Genomic DNA, 23,404 nt, shown 5'->3' with positions numbered 1-23,404 from the left:
TTATTAAACACATTAACATTGCATGTTTATACATACTATTATCACCTTATAAATTCTATTTTCCTCCAAACCAAAAGTACACACACCATCCTGAGCAATACAAGGAAAAAAAGTTATTTTTTCCCCTTCACTTGCCACAGAGCTACCATCTGAGGATTTGGGATTTATAAACTGAAATCAGAAAAGAGTCTCACTACCATCTGAGGATTTAGGATTTATAAGCTGAAATCAGAAAAGAGTCTCACAGATCTCTGATATGACTGCTGGGAGCCTCTATGCCTAAATATGGCAATAGCTTCTTCTCTGAGTCATGCCATGTCATCCTCCTAGTACAGAGTAAATCCTGGGAGTGGGACAGACACACTCCTATAGCATAGAGTTCATGTGGGAGGAGAAGGAGGTTTGGTACCAGGTAGTGGGCAAGAAAATGACACAGCAAATCTGAGAATTGACCAAGACTTGAGAGACTTTGCATGGCAGATAGTTGTCAAGTGAGACAAGAAGCCATCACAAAGGAAAAGCCAAAATAGAATCTAAGTGAAAGCAACTCTCATGGGCATTCAGGAATCTTCTGCCTGATAAGACAGGCAGAAGAGCATAGATGAGTCCTCTAGATGCTCAGGAATGCTGGGTGGACAATAACCAAAGATGGATAGAAGACTGAATCAGAAGCCATACCTAAGGCACTGTTTGAAGTCCAAAATCGTAATTCAAACAGAATAGAAAAGTAGAACATAAACTCCAGACCTAGGGTCCAGAGGAGCCTTTCAATATCCTATACAGGTATATCAGTATAATTGTTAATCCTAGGGCTAGGGTTGTCTGTCCTTCCTTATGGGCTTAGCTATAAGCTGACAAGAAAATAGCAAGCAGAACTCTGTAGCCACTGGTGAATTATGATTGATTGCAGACACCTCATCAGGAAGATATACATTTATCTGTGTTGAGGGTTGTATTCCATGGATTTAGAGTGGAAACACTAGCTTATTGTCCACATAAAATATTTAAATAATATTCTTATTTTATCTGAAAATGTTATTTTTCAGGCTACTTAGAGTATGATCACCCAGAAATCGCTGTTACTATGAAAACAAAGGAGGAGATTAATGTCATGCTCAATTTGGCTAGAGAAATTGTTAAGGTTTTTAGGTCAAAAGGTATTATTCATAAAATTGAAGGCTCTGAAATTAATAAGGTAAGGTAGCATATTTTTAAAGCAAATATACTTACTTGATATATAGTTGTTCATGATCTTCAAACCTACTTCTGATTTTCTAATATAGGCCATCTCTGAGATAGGAATATCTCTAACTTAAAATAATTGTCTAACTTAAAATAATTGTCTAAAGAAAAGCACCTACCATAGAGCATTTCCTTCCTGATCTCCAATGCTCAGTTTCTCATTCCCTTTCTTGGCACAGTGAGAGACCATCTCTTTCTATGCTTTTCTCCCAAACCATTAGTATGATTAAACTATTTCTCATCCTCGACTACAGTGGAAATCAGTATCTAGGAACTATCTACACTACTGAAATAACTTTTCCAATAGACTCCCATAATTTATAAGAGCATTCAGTTATATGGCAAAAATTCACTACATTTTCTTTAAGTTATTTAAATGGTACCATGACATATAAAAAAATAGAGGGTCACAACTAATTCTGTAAGTACAAAATTTACTCTCCAGATTGGGAATGGTATGAGAAAAAAAACCAAAAGCTATTATGCTTGTGAACATATATACAAAACTTTTAAACATAATGGTAGCTAATTAAATCTGGTGGTATATTAAAAGTTTAGTATACTATGACTAAGAATGTTTTAGCTCTCAAAATAGCTATATAACTTATTAAGAGTTTAAAAAATTGAAGAAAAAGAAAAAAAATTGACAAAATTTATTAACTCAAAATATTTTTTAAAATTCTCATGAGGCTAATAAGAGAAGTAGAATCCTTCACTGAATAAAGAGTTTCTATTTAAAATTTAAAAGAAACATTGTATTAAATGGTAAAACATAAGTATTCCAACTAAAGTCAGGACCAAAAGGAAAATGAACAGTGCCTCTCCAAATATTGAATGCCTTGCTGGAAGTCTTAGCCAGGTGAAGAAAAGAAAGAAAGGAAATTGAGAGATAAAATTTTTGGAAAGATGAAAAAGGTTATCATATATTGATTCTTTAAAATCCTAGGAAAATAAACTAAAATATGTAGGATTAATAAGGTAAATCATAGGGTATTCAGAAATAATATTGACATTCAAAATTCTTCCTCAACTAAAGAAAAATATTCTATTCACAGTATTGATTAAAAACTCTAAATCCTTAAGTGTGAACCTAACAGAAAATCTATAACATCTATGTGGTAAGAACTGAAAGGTGTATTTGAGCAGGCAGAAAGATCAGTCACCTTAAAGATAAAACAATGGAAATTATCATATTTGTGGAACAGAAATAAAAAGATTGGTGAAAAGTGACAAAGTCTAAGGGACCCGTGAGATCCAATCAAGAGGACCAACATGTGCACTGTGGAAATTCCACAAGGTGAGAGACAGAGAGAGAATATTTGAAGAAATAATGCTGAAAACTTCCCAACTTAGATGAAATACATAAATATTAATATCCAAGAAGTTCAATAAATTCCAAGTAGGATGACCTGAAAGAGACCCACACAAAGATGCATTATAATCAAACTGTCAAAAGACAAAAGAAAATTTTGAAATCATCAATAAAGAAGTAATTCATCCCATATAAGCAATCCTTAATAAGATTATTATCAGATTTCTTATCAGATACTTTGGAGACCAGAAGTTAACTGATATATTCGAAATGCTAAAAGAGAAAAAAAATCTATCAACCAAAAATCCTATATCCAACAAAATCTGTCCTGCAGAAATGAAAAAGAAATTAAGACAGTCCCAGATAAACAAAAGTGAAGGGAGTTTATTACCATAGAACTGAAAGAAATGATAAAAGGAGTCATGCACATTGAGTAGACACCTCACAACAGAGGATATTCAAATAACTGATACATAACAAAAGGTACTAAATTTTATTGTCATAAACTTAACACAAATTAAAACCAAATGAAATACCAATACACAACCATCAGAATACTTAATTTTTTTTAACTGACAATATTAGCTATAGGCAATGATGTGGAACTGGAATATTAGAGTAAGAGTATAATTTAACGTAATCATTTTGGAATAGCTAGGCAGAATCTACTCAATGTGAAAATACACATATGACCTAGCAATTAGATTACAGAACCATATATCCACAGAAATGTATACATATGTACAGCAAACAAATACAGCAGCATTACAAAAGGCCAAAGCTGGCACACTCCAAATGTTGATCAAAAGTAGACAAAACTGTGGTATATTCATATAACATAATCCTCTACAACATTGAAAATGACAGGAATAAACTTCTGCTCCCTCTAATATTAAAGATGAATCTCATAAACATACTACTGAACAAATGAAACCAGACACAAACAAGTACATACTTGTTGATTTCATGCAGATAAATCTCAAAACCAAACCAAGTTAAACTCTGATAAAAGAGGTTATCTTTAGATAAACGAAATGACTAGAAGAGAATATAAGGATTTTAGGTGTAGTAAATGTTTTATTTCTTAATCTGGGTGCTGGTTACCAAGATCTTTTCACATTGTAAGTGTTCTTTGAGTGGACATTTATAATCTATGCACTTTTTGTTTATGTGTAATAATTCAGTTAAAAAAAAGTTTACTTTAAATATTTAATCTATGACTTCAGAATGATGATAACAGAAAAATGCTGTCAGTGGGGAGAAGTTGAAGGTTTCCATAGAAGAACAAAAATCTCAGAAGAGCAAGTAAAAGAAAGAGTACCAAGTCATAATTTCATAAGCATTCTGTGAACACCAGTTTTGTTCATCTTCTTTCTTAAATTTTGTGGTTTTAGTTAATAATGGCCAAAAAAAGAGAGCTACTTGATTTTCTACCTGTTATCAAGCCCCTTACTATTGAAGAAGCACTCTACCATATTCCATGGCTAGACAAAGACAAAGACGATATACGCTTCATTCAGGTAATATTTTCATTTTCTGGTAATACCATCTATAATGTACCAACAAATGATTTTTTTATTTAAAGATTTTATTTATTTATTTGACAGAGATCACAAGTAGGCAAAGAGGCAGGCAGAGAGAGAGGAGGAAGCAGGCTCTCCACGGAGCAGAGAGCCCGATGCGGGGCTTGATCCCAGGACCCTGGGATCATAACCCAAGCCAAAGGCAGAGGCTTTAACCTACTGAGCCACCCAGGCTCCCCAAATGATTTTTTTTTAACAAATGATTTTTTTAATAAAGACTATGATAATCTCCAGCTTAAAACTCCACGCATAAACATTGCATCTGAAGTTATAAAGATCTATGGATATCCACCTTCATCTCTTTGATATTCATAATTCCTATTTTCTCTTATAAATTTATCACTAACACAATAAGTTGGATCTTACTGACTGATATTTTAAAATGTAAGAACTTTTATTAAGATGTAAACCTCAACATCCCCAACCACTGCTAATATAGTGTTTATGTCCTATATATTTGGTGATATTTTTAAGGAAAGAGCCAGAGTTGTAACATTTGACTGTGGAAATGATATATTTGAAGAAGGTGATGAGCCCAAAGGAATTTATATAATAATATCAGGTATGATAAAGGTAAGTCAGATTTATTCAAAAATGCACTTGTGAACATTAGTTAAAAATTCGATAAAATTGAGAATTCATAGTTTTCCATGTTAAGAACTGCATTGTTCCTCTTTTAGGACAACAGCCACCATTAACTTTTCTTGTTCAAACGCAATGGTTAACATTACCTATCACCTTTTATTTTATTTTATTTATTTGAGAGAGAGAGAGAAAATGAGAGAGAGCATGAGAGGGGAGAGGTCAGAGGGAGAAGCAGACTCCCTGCTGAGCAGAGAGCCCAACATGGTATTGGATCCTGGGACTCCAAGATCATGACCTGAACCGAAAGCAGTCACTTAACCAACTGAGCCACCCAAGTGCCCCTACTTATCACCTTTTAAGTGTTACTTTCCCGTAGATAACAAGAAACCATCCAAAGGATCATCTTTAAGATGCAATATTTTAAGTTGTTTTCATCTTGTGTTTATCTGAACTGGGCATTTAGCCATTTTAAGGCAGGTATAAGTTGGCTGAGTAGAAGGAATCAGAAAGATTGCAGTATCTAAGAATACTTTTGCTAATTTAATAAATTCACTTTAAAAGGCACAAGTAAGAAGCATCCTCAAAATCATATTTACATATTAAAATTGTTAAAACCAAAGAAAAAAATAAAAAATTAGAGAGTTTTGGTAATTAACTGGTATTTTTTTTTCCTTCTTTCTTCATTCCTTAACAGCTTCAAAGATCAAAACCTGGTTTCGGAATTGACCAAATGTTCTGGGAGTCAGAGGGGAAAGATTATCAGCTAATGTACACAGACTTTGTGATCAGTGGGGAAATAATAGGAGAGCTAAACTGTTTAACTAATAAGCCCATGATGTATTCTGCTACCTGCAAAACCGTAGTGGAGGTCAGAAAACATTATCTTTTTGCCTATTGCTGTAACTTATTAAATATCTAGTATCAAATACCAAGGTTATTTCTGTACTTAGCATATATTTACAGTCTAGTAACTTTTTTTTTAAAATAGGAATAGTAAAGGAATAAAACTTGCTACCAAATTATACTTATCCAGTATACTGTCCTGGCAAAATGGCTTGCAAAATTAACCTACCATATTGAAAGTTTTAACCAGAAAAACTGATTAAATGAGGACTCTCATGGGGAAATTAGAGGACATATTTAGCTATCAATACCATAATTTGGGAGGTAAGGAAGGGAAAAAAGTCAGAGAACTAACATTTATTAATAAAGAAGTTGAGCAAAGTGGATGGAAGTTTTCCCAGGCACAATGAGGACAAAATTCTCAAAGCAACAGGGGCTATCACTGGCCTAATTTAAACTCAAAAAGAAAAATGATTGCAAACAACTGAACCCCATGATATACAAAAATCCATAAGTTGATGATGATACCAAAGTTTGTTTAATTTCCAATAAGATTGTTGGGATACGAACTTACTATCCTAAAAATGGATTTTTTTTTTTAATCGAAGGCATTCAACATTTATCCTGCCTTTCCTCTATGAATTCTTTCAAGGTAACCCAAAAAGAAGAAGAAGAAGAAGAAGAAGGAGAAGGAGAAGGAGAAGGAGAAGGAGAAGGAGAAGGAGAAGAAGAAGAAGAAGAAGAAGAAGAAGAAGAAGAAGAAGAAGAGGAAATTTTCTTCTGTACAGAATTCCAGCTAACAAATGTAGAAACAGAGAATTAGAGTACCTTCATTTTGCCATCTCAATGAAGTAATGGATCTAGGCAACAGCCATCAACTGATGCTAGAACTACTGTGTGGAATGTTAATGGGAAACTTTATAATGAAAGGACCAGGCTAGGCTGGCATCACCTAAAAAACAATCATAGCGTTACTAAAAGTGGGACAGCTGGGCCTCGTCCACCTCTGGAGATGATGCTGCAAAGCTGGCTCTTTGAAAAAAATCAACAAAATTGATAAACCTTCAGCCAAATTCATAAAAATAGGAAAGAGAGAGAGATGATTCAAATCAACAAAATCAAAAATGAAAGAGGAGAAATAACTGACATCAGAGAAATACAAAGGATTGTAAGAGAATATTATGAAAAACTATATGCCAACAATTTGGACAACCTAGAAGAAATGAATAAATTCCTAGAAACATGTAACTTCCCAAAACTGAATCAAGAAGAAATAGAAAATTTGAACAGATCAATTACCAGCAATGAAATTGAACAAGAAATCAAAAAACTCCAACAAACAGAAGTCCAGGACCAGATGGCCTCACAGGTGAATTCAACCAGACATTTAAAGAAGAGTTAGTACTTATTCTTCTCAAAATATTCCAAAATCAAAGAGGAAGGAAAGCTTCCAAATTCATTCTATGAGGTCAGCATTACCCTGATACCAAAACCAGATAAAGACACTACAAAAGAGACAACTATAGGCCAATATCTCTGATGAACATCAAGTTACCTACTCATAGATGCAAAAATCCTCAACAATATATTAGCAAACTGAATCCAACAATACATTAAAAAAAAAAAAAAAACTGTTCACCACTATTGAATGACTTTTATTCCCAAGATGCAAGGGTAGTTCAATATTTACAAATGAATCAACATGACACATCACATCAATAAGAGAAAGAATAAGAACCATATGAGCATTTCAGTTGATGCAGAAAAAGCATTTGACAAAGTACAAGACCCATTCATAATAAGAGACCTCAACAAAGTAGGTGTAGAGGGCACATGTCTCAACAAAATAAAGGCCGTATATTAAAAACCCACAGCTAACATCAGACTCAAAGGTGAAAAACTGAGAGCTTTCCCCCTAAGGTCAGGAACAAAACAAGGATGTCCACTCTTACTGCTTTTATTCAACATATATTGCAAGCCCTACCCACAGCAATCAGACAAGAAAAAGAAATAAAACTCATCTAAATTGGTAAGGAAGAAGTAAAACTTTCACTCTTTGACATGATACTATATATAAAAAACCCTAAAGTCCGTCAAAAAGAAAAATTCTAGAACTGATAAATGAATTTAGTAAGGTTGCAGGATACAAGACCAATGTATAGAAACCCATTGCATCTCTATACACTAATAATGAAACAGCAGAAGGAAATTAAGAAAGTAATCCCATTTCCAGCTGCACCACAAATAATAAAATACCTAGGAATAAATTTAACCAAGGAGGTGAAAGATCTGTACTCTGAAAACTATAAAACCTTGATGAAAGATGTCTCATGCTCATAGGTTGGAAAAACAAATATTGTTAAAAGTGTCTGTATTATCCAAAGTAGTCTACAGATTTAATGTAATCCCTATCAAAATACTAACAGCATTTTTCACAGAACTAGACCAAACAATCCTAAAATATGTATGGAACCATAAAAGAAAGTGAAAGCAATCTTGAAAAACAAAGCTGTGGGTATCGTAATTAAAGATTTCACATTATATTACAAAGCTATACTAATCAAAACAGTATGGGACAAAAATAGAAACATAAATCAATGGAACAGAATAGAAAATCCAGAAATAAACCCACAATAATGTGGCCAATTAATCTTTGACAAAGTAGGCAAGAATTTGCAATGGGAAAAAGTCTCTTCAACAAATGATGTTGGGAAAACAGGGTGGTTAAATGCAAAGAAGTGAAAGTGGATTACTTTTTTACACCACACACAAAAATAAATTCAAAATGGATTAAGGACCTAAATGGGAGACCTGAAGCTATAAAAATCTTAGAATAGGGGGTGCCTGGCTGGCTGTCTTAGTCAGTAGCATGTGACTCTTGGGACCATAATTTAAGCCCCACATTGTGCATAGAGTTTGCCTAAAAAATAAATGAATAAGAAATGAAAATCCTGGAATGGAGAACAGGTGATCATTTCTCTGAAACTGGCCATAACAACTTTTCTAATTATGTCTCCTGAGGCAAGGAAAACAAAAACAAATATAAACTATTGGAACTACATCAAAATAAAAAGCTTCTGCACAACAAAGGAAACAACCAAAAGAACTAAAAAATAACCTACTGAATGGGAGAAGATATTAGCAAATGGTATATTTGATAAAAGGTTAGTATCCAAAATATATATAAGAACTTATACAACTCAACACCAAAAAATAATAACAATAATAATCCAGTTTAAAAATGGGCAGAAGACATTAGGGAAATACAAATCAAAACCACAATGAGATATCACCTCACACCAGTCAGAATGGCTAAAATTAACAAGTCAGGAAACAACAGATGCTGGCGAGGATGCAAAGAAATGGGAACCCTCCTACACTGTTGGTGGGAATCTAAGCTAGTGCAACCACTCTGGAAAACAGCATGGAGGTTCCTCAAAAAGTTGAAAATAGAGCTACCCTATGACCCAGCAATTGCACTACTGGGTATTTACCCTAAAGATACAAATGTAGTGATCCGAAGAGGCACGTCCGCCCGAATGTTTATAGCAGTGACGTCCACAATAGCCAAACTATGGAAAGAGCCTAGATGTCCATCAACATATGAATAGATACAGAAGATGTGGTATATATATACAATGGAATATGATGCAGCCATTAAAAGAAACTAAATCTTGCCATTTGCAATGACGTGGATGGAATTTGAAGGTATTATGCTAAGCAAAATAAGTTAATCAGAGAAAGACAATTATGTGATCTCTCTGATATGAGGAGTTTGAGAGGCAGAATAGAGGGGTCGTGGGGGGAAGGGAGGGAAAAAATGAAACAATATGGGACTGGGGAAGGAGACAAACCATAAGAGACTCTTAATCTCACCAAAAAACTGAGGGTTGCTGGGGAGTGGGAGTGGGAAGGGATACAGTGGCTGGGTTACAGACATTGGAGAGGGTACGTGCTATGGTGAGTGCTGTGAATTGTGTAAACCTGGCGATTCACAGACCTGTACCCCTGGGGATAAAATACATTATATGTTTATTTAAAAAAAATAAATTAATTAATTTTTCAAAAATGGGCAGAAGACATAAACAGACATTTCTCCAAAGAAGACTTGCAAATGACCACAATAAGATGTCACCTCACACCCATCAGAATGGCTAAAATAAAAAACTCAATAAACAATTGTTGGCAAGGATGTGAAGGAAAAGGGACCCTCATGCACTATTGATAGGAATGTAAACTGGTGCGTCACTACAGAAGACAGAATGGAGGTTCTTTAAAAAATTAATAGAACTCTGGGGCGCCTGGGTGGCTCACTGGGTTAAAGCCGCTGCCTTCGGCTCAGGTCATGGTCCCAGGGTCCTGGGATCGAGTCCCACATCGGGCTCTCTGCTCAACGGGAGCCCACTTCTTTCTCTCCGTCTGCCTGTCATTTCCTCTGTTTGTGCTCTCTCTCTCTCTCTCTGGCAAATAAATAAGTAAAATCTTTAAAAAAAAAATTAATAGAACTCCCCTAAGATCCAGTGATCACTCTAATGGGTATTTACTCAAAGAATTTGAAGGGATATATGCACCTCTATGTTTATGGCATCATTATTTAAAATAGCCAAATTACCGAAGCAGCCTAAGTGTCCATCAATAGATGGATGGATAAAGAAAATATTATGCATGTAGATATATAATGGAATCTTATCTGGCCATAAAAAGAATGAAATCTTGCCATTTGCAACAACATGGATGGAACTAGAGAGTATAATGCTAAGCAAAATAAGTCACGGAAAGACAAATACCATATGATTTCACTTATGTGTGGAATTTAAGAAGCAAAACAGGGACACCTGGGTGGCTCAGTGGGCTAAGCTGCTGCCTTCGGCTCAGGTCATGATCCCAGGGTCCTGGAATCGAGTCCCACATCGGGCTCCTTGCTCGCCAGGGACCCTGCTTCTCTCTCCGCCTCTGCCTGCCTCTCTGCCTGCTTGTGAGCGCTCTCTCTCTCTCTCTCTCTCTCTCTGACAAATAAATAAATAAATAAATAAAATCTTTAAAAAAAAAAAAAAAGAAAACAAATGAACAAAGGAAAAAAGAGACAAACCAAAAACAAACTCTTAACTATAGAGAATAAACAGATGGTTACCAGAGGGAAGGGGGGCGGTCAGGGGATAGGTGAAATAGGTGAAGAGAATTAAGAGTACACTTATCTTGATGAGCCCTGGAGTAATATATGGAATTATTGAATCACTATATCGTACACCTGAAATTAATGTAACACTATGAGTCAACTACACTGGAATTAAAATTTTAAAAAGAATAATGTTAGATGACCTTTACTGTCTGACTTGAAGTCTTATTATAAATCTATTATAACCAACACCAAATGGTATTAGCTTAAGATAATATAGATCAGTAGAACAGGGAAGAGAATCCAGAAATAGATTCATATTTACACAATCAATTGATCTTTAACGATAATGGTATTCTCAACAAGTGATCCTGAAAATCCCAAATATCTGAGTGGAAGCTCTGAGCCTCAGCCCCATATATTTGCACAAAAATTGACTTGGAATGATGATAGACCTAAACATAAAAATTAGAGCTATAAACACAGATCTTGAGATAGGCAAAGATTTCTAAGCCAGGTCAGAAGAAGTACTAACCGTGAAAGGAAATATTGATAAATTGAATGTAACTAGAATTAAAATCTTCTGCTTTTTGAAAAGACACTGCAAAGAACATGGAAAAAGCAAGCCACAGACCATGGGGTGGGAGCTTTTCACAATACCTTTATCTGAAAAATTACTTGACAATGGAATCTACAAAGAATTCTCAGAGCTCAAATATTATTATTCTTACAGTTTCTGAAAAAGTAGAAAACAACATATCAAAAATCATGGAAACTTTTAAACTAAAGAGATAATGTTTCATTGGAGCATGTAACCTTTTACTATTTAATTTATGAAAAGATACACAAATATTTACTACTACACACATTTTATTAGGTGTCCAGGGAACAACATGAATCTTACATAATTTAAATTCTTAGCTTTAATGTTATATGTAAATAAGAAAACCTTATATCCTTAAACTATAGGTGTACAGAATGAAATATTACATTTATATCCTCCATTTTTCAGTTGTGTTTTATTCCTATACAACACTTGTATGAAGCTTTTGAACAATGTTGTCCTCACATCGAGTATAAAATGTGGCTAAAACTTGGACTTTCAATTGCTGCAAAAAAAATGAGGGAACATTTATCTTATGAGGTAAGAGGTGTTTATATATAAACTCATCCTTCTGTCTGAATAGAATTGTATTAAAATGCTGTTATCAATTAACTCTTTAGGAATTGGTATTAAACATAAACAGTAGACTACGAAATCGTGTTTTCCTTGTAGGACTGGAACTACAAGATGCAGTTAAAACTCCGTAATGTTTCTGTAAAAGATATACCAAAGAACACCAAAACTGGTATCTATGATGAAACTGTGACTTATGTCATTCTCATCCATGGAGCTGTAGAAGATTGTCAATTACGAAAAGCTTATAAGGCACCTTCCTTAATTCCTATAACATGCTGTCAGGTATAGAAATGTTGATTCCTGCCTTCCAGTCAATATGACGTATGTCCAGACAATGTATGAACATTAGAAAAATTGTCACTTTTCCACCTTCCCATCCTCTGTGTTTCCTCTATCACTCCATAAACACACACACCACACACACCCAGTTCACTGATTGCTTTGGCCCTTGGTAGCCCAAACACCAAGGTATCCTGTTCTGTGTCAATGAAGCAGACTGAGCTGTACATTTTGGCCGTGGTTAGATTTTGGTGCTATAGTACGTAACAAAAGAGGGCCTGTTAAGTTCATTTACACGTTGCAGAAAGACCACTTTCTCTGGACTGTGTCAACAGTACTCTAGGAAAATTCTAAAGGCCCATGCTGAACTGAGTATCAGTGGTATTTGCTCAGCTACTTTGAAAGTGAATGTAAGATGAAGGACTTGCCATGTTTAAGGGGCTGAGTTTTCCTGGCAATCAGAATGAGAAGTTGTGCATATGCAGAAAGAAAGAAGGCAGACTGTGTTGTGTGTGCGTGTGTGTGTAGGGATAGAGAAAGAAAGGCACTTGTCAGGAGGAATCAGGGGATATACAAAATGTATCTAGAGAAAATAAATTGAAAGACCTCAAGTCAATTAAATTAGGCATATATTTTTAAAGCAATGAATATATGGCAGAAACCGTGCTAGATGCTAAAGTGATCAAGACAAATGAAATTTTCAACTTACGCTCAGAAGAGCTCTCAACCAAGTGAAAAGAAACATATATATGTTAATGAAACATGTACAGCTATGATAGAAGTACTTTAGAGGTAGGTTTGGATCAGGAGAAAAACATGAGGTGGGGATAAAGGATAAGAGGAATCCAAAGATGAGAAAGAGACATAAGAAAAATTTTCTGAACAGATGCCACCAGTTCCAATGTGATAGACCCACTGAGAGGAAGGGAGACATTACTATTAACTATGGTGTGGCCTACCACTCTATTCCTGAATACATAATAGCAAAGTTCCCCTGTGGGTGCTGACCGGAAATGTAGATGACCAAGCAAGATATCCTCAAGGCAACCTAAAACCTACGAAACTCTAGTCTACCCTCCTAGGCAGAAAGCCCTGCTACTCTAGATGTGGGTACCAATGTGATTCAAAACATATAAAAAATAACCACAGGTTGAAGGATTTCTTGAAGTCTACTGTTTTTTAAACTTTCTTTTGCCACATAGATAATCTCTCTAGGTGATATTTTAAAGCATCCTTAATAATTAACTCATAATGATTTTTCTCATTTGTAAAACAAATGAGCAGAGCATTTAAAAATCAATGAAAGTACATGGGATGTTGACTTTGAAAAAACCAACATAGTCCGGTATTTTAAGATATCTCATAGAGACATGTTTACTTCTTATCCCGGATACTTAGAGAGGTCCTGAGAGAGTTTACCAGAGAAACATTTAATTGTATGATATGTACTCAGAAATTAACTTATAGTCTGTCAAACTTCAGGTACAAGGCACTGAAGATTTTACAAAGGTAATGATTGTTCAAACTTTGGTTGATTTGAAAAAATTCAGATGGAACACCAGAAAGTATGTACCTTCACATAAAGCATCTCTTCCAGTATCATGTGAGTTAGATTTCTGAGTAATTGAGACCTTAATTTCCATTTATAAAATTGTATATATTTATAAAATAGCCATATATGTATTTGGAAACTATTGAATACATTCTACCTAGAGTATTGGAAAATTAATTAATTTTTCCAATTAATTAATTGGAAAATTAATTGCCATATTTGATATCTGATGGGGGAATCCAGATTGACAATATCCATGTTATAGTAGGAATTATTCTATACTTCATCTATAAGAATAAACATACATAATTATCAAAATACTATGGAAAAATTGTTAATGAGGGAATTTTTATTTTTTAAGATTTTATTTATTTATTTTAGAGAGAGCACAGTGGGTGGGGTGGGGAGAGGAGCAGGAGAGGTGAGAGAGAGAGAATCTCAGACTCCCCACTGAGGGCAGAGCCCACCTCAAGGCTCAATCTTACCACCCTGAGACCATGACCTGAGCTGAAACAAAGATTCAGACGTTCAATTGACTGAGCCACCCAGGCCCCCAATGAGACAATTTTTAGCTCTTCCCTCAAATTAACATATTTTATATAGCAGTAATAATGGAAATACTGTGGTACTGTCTGACTCTTCCAATTACCCACAGCCTGGCATTCATTCTCAACACAACTTAACATTAATGTATTTGGGGATGATGGGACAATAGATCATTTTTTTTATCTCTTTACAAACTTCCTGCACATTTGTTACATAATCTTTACAATAAAAGACTTTTAAGCCTTTTTTTAAAATATGACCCTTCTTCCCACCAATTGAGACTACCACCAATTTCAGATCATAGGCCCTGAGTGTGAATGACTTGAACCTGGTCTAATGTGACAGTTGAACTAATAGAAACAGTGCTTTGTTCCAGTGCTTGAACTAACACAGTCTTTCTTGAACTAGCAAGCAAACTCTATAAAGAAGACCTTCAATTTGATACAAATATTGAGGTAAATTTAAAACAGTCTTTTTAAAAGTTTTATTTTGGGGAAAAGAGAGTCTGGAATGTATGAAAATTATCAGTGTGTTTCTCTTAATCTGAAGGAATTTACCTGCTAATCATTTTGTAAATATCGATATGAACACTGTCTGTCTTAGTCCAGGGTAAGTAGAAATTGTATTTATATTTTTGGGTAAATATCAGATAAATGACAAAGAAAAACAAAGGTCAGAAGATACCAGAATATTTATTTTGAATCACATGAGCCACCACGCACTATTGAGTACCTAGTTGAGTAGCTAGTCACTAGGGTTGTCATGTACATGATCCCCTCCCACTTCTCTGCCTTGGGATGAAATTTTGACTGGTCTGAAGCCTTCATTGCTACCTCAACTATGCATCTGGGATCTTCCAAATGGAGGCAGTTTGCTCAACTATTCACAAAGCCTGTCACAAAGCAGGAGCTCAGTGATGACCGTACTAATCTAATCTGCCCCAGGCTAACCCAGAAAAACCCATAAATATTGGTTCATTTCATAGTCCCCTATGAACTTGGACAGTTCACGTAGGGATCTTGGGATCCTCAAAACCCTGGGCCAACTTGGCAACAAGATCCCAAGTTCTGAAACATTACAGAGCCCTGGAATTGAAAGTGGGGCACAGAGAAATAGGATGGAAATACCTCACTACCTCTACACCAGCTTGCTTGTAGACTGAATCCTGGGGAGATCCAGACGAGGTAGAGAATTTATTTGTAATTCTAGTTTGTGCCAAGCTGGTCATATTACTCCAGGGAATGTTAATTATAATACCCAGAATCTGAGAGATATCTTGTACAAATACACAATCCAGAAAATTGTGTATTTGGTTGTTAAAAAATATGTTTCACATCAAGTCCATTTGCTCTATTAGCACTAGGCATAAAATTCTAAGAACACATGTTCCTTCTCCCCTGAATCTCTCAACAAGAGTATGTTGCAGGGAAGGTGGTTACAGGTTCTGGGGAGAAAGTTGAAGGCTGATTCTCTCATGTCTGTCTGGTCTTCAAGAGGCTAACACTTTTCTTTAATATCCAATTCCCATCCAGCATAAAAGCAAGAGGTTCACCTCCTCCCTAAACATTTTGGAGTCTTTCTGGGGAAGCTGTTCCTCAAACTTCCCTGATTATTCCTTGTTGCCTGGAACTACTGACCCAATAACATACAGGCTGAGAGTATTTGCTCTGACATGAGACTCCTGGTTTCCTTACTGGTTCCAACACTTCTCAGCCATGTGATCTTGGACAGATTTTTTAACCTCTTTAAGCATCCACAAAACAGAGACAATAACCATACTTACCTTGTATAGTGCTGCCGTGCAGATTAAAGAAATGGAAAGTAGACTGCAAAGTGTTTGGCACATAACAAGCAATCCATACACATAATTTCCATTATTTTCTGCTAACCCCTTCCTCACCTTGTAAACTACTTCTCCAGACTTCTTGTGCTCTCCAGATAACTTATTTTCTAAAAAATACAGATATAGGGTACCTCCTCTAATTCTCCCAAACACAGTTGCTATTGAAGACTAGGAAGTAACAAAAGTAAATTACAATTTAAAAAATGAAGAAGATGAGAACATTTAAGATAAAATATTAGATGGTTCCTAGGGGCCACTGGGTAGCCTATCTTTCTCCTTAGCCTGGGCAGGCTGCCAAGCTTATGAGAGTAAGCTTAATAGTGTATTTTAAATAATGAGGGAGCAGGGAAACCAATGCTCTCCTGTACATATTCCCCGAAGTGCTGCTTTTTCAAAATTATTCCCCGAAGTGCTGCTTTTTCAAAATTAAAGAAAACCTGATGGCATGAGGTTGTTAAGATAGAGAAACTAGTGTGGAAGTAAAGGTCCATTAAATGGTAGAAACGTCAACTACTGAGCCTATATAATATATAATAACTGTCAAATTGTGTTATTTAGTAAATGCTTTTTCTTCTTGATTAGATCCTGGCTCTGTTTCCGGGCCAGCTCCCTTCATGCTCCCCCAAACCCTCCTCCCACCAATACCCCAGAACTGTAACTTTACCTTCACATAGCAAAAAGGCCTGTTGCCACATCCATCAGCTCTTTACAAAGTGTTTTGGTCCCCAGGATGGGAATAAAAACAGTGCTGCTGTTGTAGAAGTCCTCATCCTCAGTCCCTTGATCCATAGACCAGATTTGACACCAGCCCTGCTTTATAACTCTAACCCATTATAATAGTCTTAGAATTTGACTCCTATCTGCTATCTCAACTTCTAGATTCAACAGCCTACAGGATTCCTTGATAATATTAAGGAGGAAATGGACATCTATCCGGTCACCTAGAATGAGACTCAGTGAAAATCTGGTAAGCTGCCTCAGTTTCCTCAACATGATCTGGATCACACCTGTTCCTGGAGATACAGGCTGAAGCCAAAAGTTCAGGTCCCCTTTGGTGTGACAGTGTGAATTATACCCCTTTCCACTAGCCATTATTTGCTATATAATCACTTCCACTAACCCGTTGATTCTTCTAATGACACTATCTCTGAATTCTAATTTGGAAAATTAACTCTAAAATAAGATTCCTTTATCGAGATTTCTGAAATAGACTCCTGGCTTCCTCTCTTTATTCTGCTACTTAATCCCACGTGCAGCATGCTCATTTTTTAGGCTGCCCTGCACCGTGGAAGATATAAACAAGTAACAAAGATATAAACAGGTGATAAGTGATGACTTCAATTTTCAAGAGCTTCTGTTCTAGTTAAGGAGGCAAAACAGATCAGAAGGCAGTCCAATAGCCATTTGAGATATACTGTGGATCATGCCAACTGAAACTAAAGGAATTCAAAACAGAAACAACTGCTGGTGAACATAAAGTCTTTGTGGAGAAGGGAAGAGGATGTTTGGAGTAGGGGACACAAGAGACCAAGACTTTTGGGAAACAATGAGTTGACCAGTCTACCTTTGGTTGCTCAAAATACAGTGTCAATGAAGAAGTGCATGTGGGAGGGGAGGTGCACACTTTATATGACTGTGTTACATAAAGCATATCGCTGGGTTTAAAAATGACCTTCTAGGGGCGCCTGGGTGGCTCAGTAGGTTAAGCTGCTGCCTTCGGCTCAGGTCATGATCCCAGGTCCTGGGTTCGAGCCCCACATCGGGCTTTCTGCTCAGCAGGGAGCCTGCTTCCTCCTCTCTCTCTGCCTGCCTCTCTGCCTACTTGTGATTTCTCTCTGTCAAATAAATAAATAAAATTTAAAAAAAAAAATAAAAAATAAAAAAATAAAAAAATAAAAATGACCTTCTAATAAATCTTTGTGTCTCCATTTAAAAAATGTTAACTCTTACATGCTACTTTCTATGACAAAGACCAAATTTAAAAATAGAGCCAAAAGGTAACAATACACTATGAAAAAGTATTTTTAGGAATTACTTGTAATATGATCAGTATCTTCATTTGGGGATAAAGATGTATACAAAATGATAAGGAAAACACTGACTCCAATAGGCAAATTTAAAAACAGCCAGTTCAGGAGAAAGACAATACCCAGAATAGGGAGAAAATAAGAAGCACCAAGTTAAACAACAATGATGTATTAACACTGACTTTTTAAAATTAACAATATTTACTCCATGGTAAGATCTATTTCCTTTGAAATAGCTGAAAATAGCATGATACTTGTTTTCTTATATTTTGCTGGTAGTTGAGTAAAAGGAATTTGAAGTAAAAGTTATAAAAATGTTCATATACTTTGACTCCATGAATTTGCTTCTGAGAATTAACCCAAAAAGAGTAATCCAAAGTAATAAAGTAGACATATGCACAAACTGCCCAGTGCACCACCATTTCTAATGGTAAAACATTAAAAAGAGTCCAGGTATGTGCTATGGTGCTGTGAATTGTGTAAGACTGATGAATCACAGAACTGTACCCCTGAAACAAATGATACATTTAATGTTAATAATAAAAAAAGGTAGCAAGAAAAAAAAAGAGTCCAAGTGTCCAATAGTAAGAAAGTATATAATTTCACTACAGACCGTCCTTTAGAGGAAATCCACAACCATTAAAAAGATTGGTTGTATAGTCCAATGTAAAATATAAAAATGAATGCAAACCCATACATACAACTTTCTTAACATGAAAAGAGGTCAGGGGCGCCTGGGTGGCTCAGTCAGTTAAGCATCTGCCTTTGGCTCAGTCCTGGGATCAGATCGAGCCCCACACCAGTCTCTCTGTTCATCAGGGAGTCTGCTTCTCCCTCTTCCTCGGCCCCTCCCTCTGCTTGTGCTCTCTCCCTCTCTCTCAAATAAATAAATGAAATCTTTGAAAAAAAAAAAAAAGAGAGAGAGAGAGGCCAGAAAAGATAAACCCAAATGATTCAACCAGATGTTAGAAAGGTAAGAGTAGGGACAGGTGTGTTCACCTCTTATCATATTTTCCATGGTTTTATTGCTCTTGTAATAAAAAAAAATGATTGTAAGCATTATTCAAATAGAAATACTCTGGAAGTTGTCTGTTCCTTTCTGCCCCTCTTTACACTCAGCAATCCCTGTGTGGTGAAAAGGAGAGGTAGCTACCAGAGCTGAGACCTCATTGGTGCTTCCCATAGTGGAACATACTTCTCCTCTAGTCCCTAAACTACCCCTGTCCCATTCAGCAGGCCCCAGGGGCTCTCAAACTCTGACCTCCAGTTTAAATCACACCACAACTACTTTGGGAAAAATGAGTGACTCACACTTACCCACTCGATGTCCTTCCTTGTCCTTAGCAATAATGACCAGGAGGTATTTCCTGTGGGAATTAAACTGATACTCTAGTGCATCCTGTTTGGGGTTGTAAGTCAATGTTGAAAGATTCCAAAGCTCTTTTGCATTTGTTTTTTTTTCCCCCTCCCTACTTCTGTTAGGAATGGTTGACAACACTGTTTTGAAGACTGACGCCCATATAGGATCTGCTGTCAGGGGACACCTGTTTCTGAAACACATTCCCCTGCATCCAAAGGGAACAACCTCAAGCCGGACCCCGTATGGTTGATCCTGGTGCCACAATGAAAGATGTTTGGACATTGCAACCATTCCATCTAAAATATATTTTTTGGAACATTTTCTTGATCGAAAATATCTTTTATGTTAATATCTGAAGCATCTCAGAAAAATCAAAGAGTAAGTTTTCATTTTAGAGCCAGAAAATAAGCTTAGGCCACCTAGGATAGTTTGCATACTGCTCTTAGAGCAAAAATGGTTTGATTCACTTTATGAAAATGTATTAAAATGTAGTTTAAATGTTGATCTTAAACCAAGTATTGATTTTTGTCCTTCATTGTACTTCATGCATCTTGGAAGCACTCAGTGAATAAAACAGTAAAGAATGGAAACTAATTTACACTTAAACAATGTAACTTAGTGTCCATTTTAGTAATTATCCCATTACAACAATAAGCCCAATGCCTGGCACATCATTTTTCTTTTTAGGGAGAGAGGGAGAGAAAGAGAGAGAGTGAGCTGGGGCAGGGGGAGAGAGAGAGAATCCCAAGCAGGCTCCACACTCAGCATGAAGCCCAACATGGTGCTTGATTTCACAACCCTGAGAGGATGACCTGAGCTGAAATCAAAGGTCAGCTGCTCAGCCCCACAGGTGACCCTGGCACATCATTTTTTAAAATGGTCTTAACCAGAGGCACCTGAGTGGCTCAGTCGGTTAAACATCCAACTCTTTTTTTTTTTTTAAGATTTTATTTATTTATTAGAGACAGAGTGCACAGAGAGAGAAAGAGAGCATGGTGGGGGGAGGAGGAGGAAGAGGCAGACTCCCCACTGAGCAGGGCAGACACTTCACCAACTGAGCCACCCAGGTGCTCCACGCATCCAACTCTTGACTTCAGCTCAGGTCATGATCTTGTGGTTATGGGATTGAGACCCACACTGGGCTTAGCGCTCAGCAGGGAGCCTGCTTGAGATTTTTCTCTCTCCTCTCTCCCTCTGCCCCTCCCCCTACTCTCTCTCTCTCTCTCTCTCTATCTCAAATAAATAGATAAATCTTTAAAAAAAAAAAAACAGAACCAGTTAAGAGTTACTGCATGCTTCTTATATGCTATGTGTCTGACAAATGCTATGTACTTACAGACTTACTTAATCTTCACAACAACCATATAAGGCAGGTACTATTATTTCCATTTTACAAATGTGTAAACTCAAAGAGTGTGAGTAATTTGCCAAATATCTCACCACTGGTAATAGGCAGAGCAGAGATTTGGAAACAAGCCTGTGACTAGCTATTATACCATACATCTCTCCAGTATGGTAAGTCCTAAATAAATATCTGAATAATTAATAAAAATTTAAATATCTGTCTTCAGGTACACACTTCCATCCGGAGATTAGAAATCTGAATACTAAATCTTACCCTCTATAACTGTTGTAAGCCTATTTTCAGAAGCCAGGTGTAGAGCTTCCATTCACAAAAGGTCCTTGCAGAGAAGACAATTTGGTTTGTTTATATTGGGAAAGTCAAATCAAACTACTATCACCTCTCTCCAAAACTGAACTCAACGGTTTTTTATTCCAATGATAATTGACTAGCAGATATTTTAGTGTTTGAGGGAACCCCATTAATGAGTACCCTTTTTCTCCTGAGGGCTGAACCAAATGAAAATTAAAATAAATGCTTGAGGCAGTTAGAGATTAAACCCCACCCCCAACACACACACACTCATGCACACGCCTTTATTAGTGACTGAACTGACGTAAAGAACATGGTTGCCTTCTGACCCACAGAACTGGATGTACTGATCATCCAATGTATTGACCATTGTAGGCGTTTATCACTAAGCTTATTGCATAGCTGAGAACAACAGACAATGCAAGATTTGTAAAGTCAAATTCACTCTCTCAAGAAATCAGGAGCAAAGGGCTGAACAAAGACTGTCCAGATTCTGCTTCCAAATTCATCAACCTGATAAGCCACTCTACCTCGGCAGAATGAATGAGGTGGACAAGCCATGAGCGTTGGGGTAAGAGAGAGTAAAGCCCTCAATCCCAAACAAGACACCAGGTGGGGAAAGGCCTCTCCACCAATAGCTTGTCATTGACAGTGAGTTTGGTAGGCACCGGACTCTCTTCTGAGGGTTTTGCCCTCTTTAGCCCAGGCAATCATCACAGGAATTTTAGGAAGTGAGTGCTATCACTGCCTCATTTTACAGAGGAAGTAGTGAGACTTAGGGAATTCAGATAAATTACCCAAAGTCACATCTAGATAAAATAACATTGGGACTCAAATCCTCTGAGCACATTCAATATAATTTGTGAAATAAAGTCCCTAGGCTTTATTTTGGAAATCTAAAGCATCAGAGAAGAGGATAAACTCCACAAATGCTGACCATGATCAGTGTCTTGCCAGGTTTGTGTTCTGGAGTATAATCATTTTCAAGTGGGGAAAGAACCCCGAACAAGGTACTGAGATAAGAAGTAATCCCAGCACCAGGCATGGTATATACCCACACACCCATCAGCAGGAGCTGGGTGGTTGTGTGCCCAGGACTCTTCTCTCATCTGAAAGAATGTAATACACGGACATTGACCTGAGGAGAATGCTTAGAGCTCACTCCCATTTGACTCCTCAGAGGAAACCCACTTATTTGCTTAGAGAGCCCAGAACGTCTGCTTTTAAAATTTTTAGCTAGAAGGTTTCCTTGGTCCTTTGATTCTCAGATTTCTTTTTAATTTAGCTTTTAGCTTTTATGATGCTTAAACCCAGTTTGTATTGTTGCCCTAAATGCTTAACTTAATCATCTAGGTTCTACATTAGTTTTACTCATGAGAAACCAGAAACACTGCAAATGAAGGAACATTCTTCCCAAGGTCATTCATGGCTCAAACAGTGACAAGGAGTGCTATATCCTTCACCTGCCATTAGATTCATAAGAGCCCTCTCAGTGAGCTGAACAAATCTCCATTTTGTTGCCAAAGAGTGCTCTTACCATTAAAAATAACTCCCTGTGTTATTATGGTTCCTGGAAAGTCAGCAGAGCTATATGCGAAAATCCCTCCACCAGAAAGCAAAATCCCATCCCTCTGCTGCTACCTCCTGTTTCAAAACAAATACATATTAGTGGGGAATATCAGCAATGAATAGCCACAGTTTCAAACACATAACTGACTCCCTGATATTAGCCAGCACTCCTAATCAGCTCATACTCTGCACCACAAAGTAAGCAGTTGGAAAATTACCCTCAACAAGGCATCTCAATAATATCACGCCATGAAGTCTTCATCCTCTCCGTAAGACCTCTGGGAAGGAAGCGGAATAGGGAAATCTTAACTAAGCTATTAGTTTCATGACTGTACAAGAACTCTTAAATAAACCAGTTTTTTTCCTACCATAAAATGATCCATGAGGATTTTCCTTTCACATAAACATCTCTCCCAGTTCCCTTTACTAGCCACAGGAGTCTACAAAAGAGTAAGCTAAAGCCATATCTATCCCATCCAATTCTTTGAGACTGAAGAAGCTCAAAGAATCACTTATTTGAAAGGTCTCTAACCTGCCTTAGCAGCTGAAGTCAGCCAGGTGTTGCACAGGACGTGAGGTGGCTCAGTCTGTTAAGTGTCTGCCTTCAGCTCAAGTCATAATCCCAGGGTCCTGGGATCAAGCCCATATCGGGCTCCTTACTCAGTGGAGAGTCTGCTTCTCTCCCTTCCTCTTCCCTGCTCCTGTGCTCTCTC

General features: G+C 36.7%; 1 protein-coding gene across 6 annotated transcripts in view; it reads left to right on the top strand.

The window, feature by feature from the left end:
- The window catches only part of SLC9C1 (solute carrier family 9 member C1), a 96,926-nt gene that overhangs the window by 70,688 nt on the left and 2,834 nt on the right, over positions 1–23,404 (top strand). For 2 of the 6 annotated variants that reach the window (XM_047724646.1, XM_047724615.1), the window contains 10 exons: positions 1,047–1,195; positions 3,949–4,074; positions 4,612–4,710; positions 5,417–5,590; positions 11,694–11,825; positions 11,958–12,143; positions 13,623–13,743; positions 14,647–14,693; positions 16,961–17,048; positions 19,591–20,081. In XM_047724646.1, coding sequence (XP_047580602.1) covers positions 1,047–1,195; positions 3,949–4,074; positions 4,612–4,710; positions 5,417–5,590; positions 11,694–11,825; positions 11,958–12,143; positions 13,623–13,743; positions 14,647–14,693; positions 16,961–17,026 — 1,100 coding nt within the window. In that variant the 3' untranslated portion in view covers positions 17,027–17,048; positions 19,591–20,081. The other 4 variants (XM_047724622.1, XM_047724654.1, XM_047724627.1 and 1 more) reach the window with 4 other exon arrangements.

The sequence above is a fragment of the Lutra lutra genome, chromosome 1 (genome assembly GCF_902655055.1).
Source record: "Lutra lutra chromosome 1, mLutLut1.2, whole genome shotgun sequence".
Classification (NCBI taxonomy): domain Eukaryota; kingdom Metazoa; phylum Chordata; class Mammalia; order Carnivora; family Mustelidae; genus Lutra; species Lutra lutra.
The sequence above is the reverse complement of the archived record's forward strand: the minus strand, read 5'-3'. Positions and strand labels throughout refer to the sequence as shown.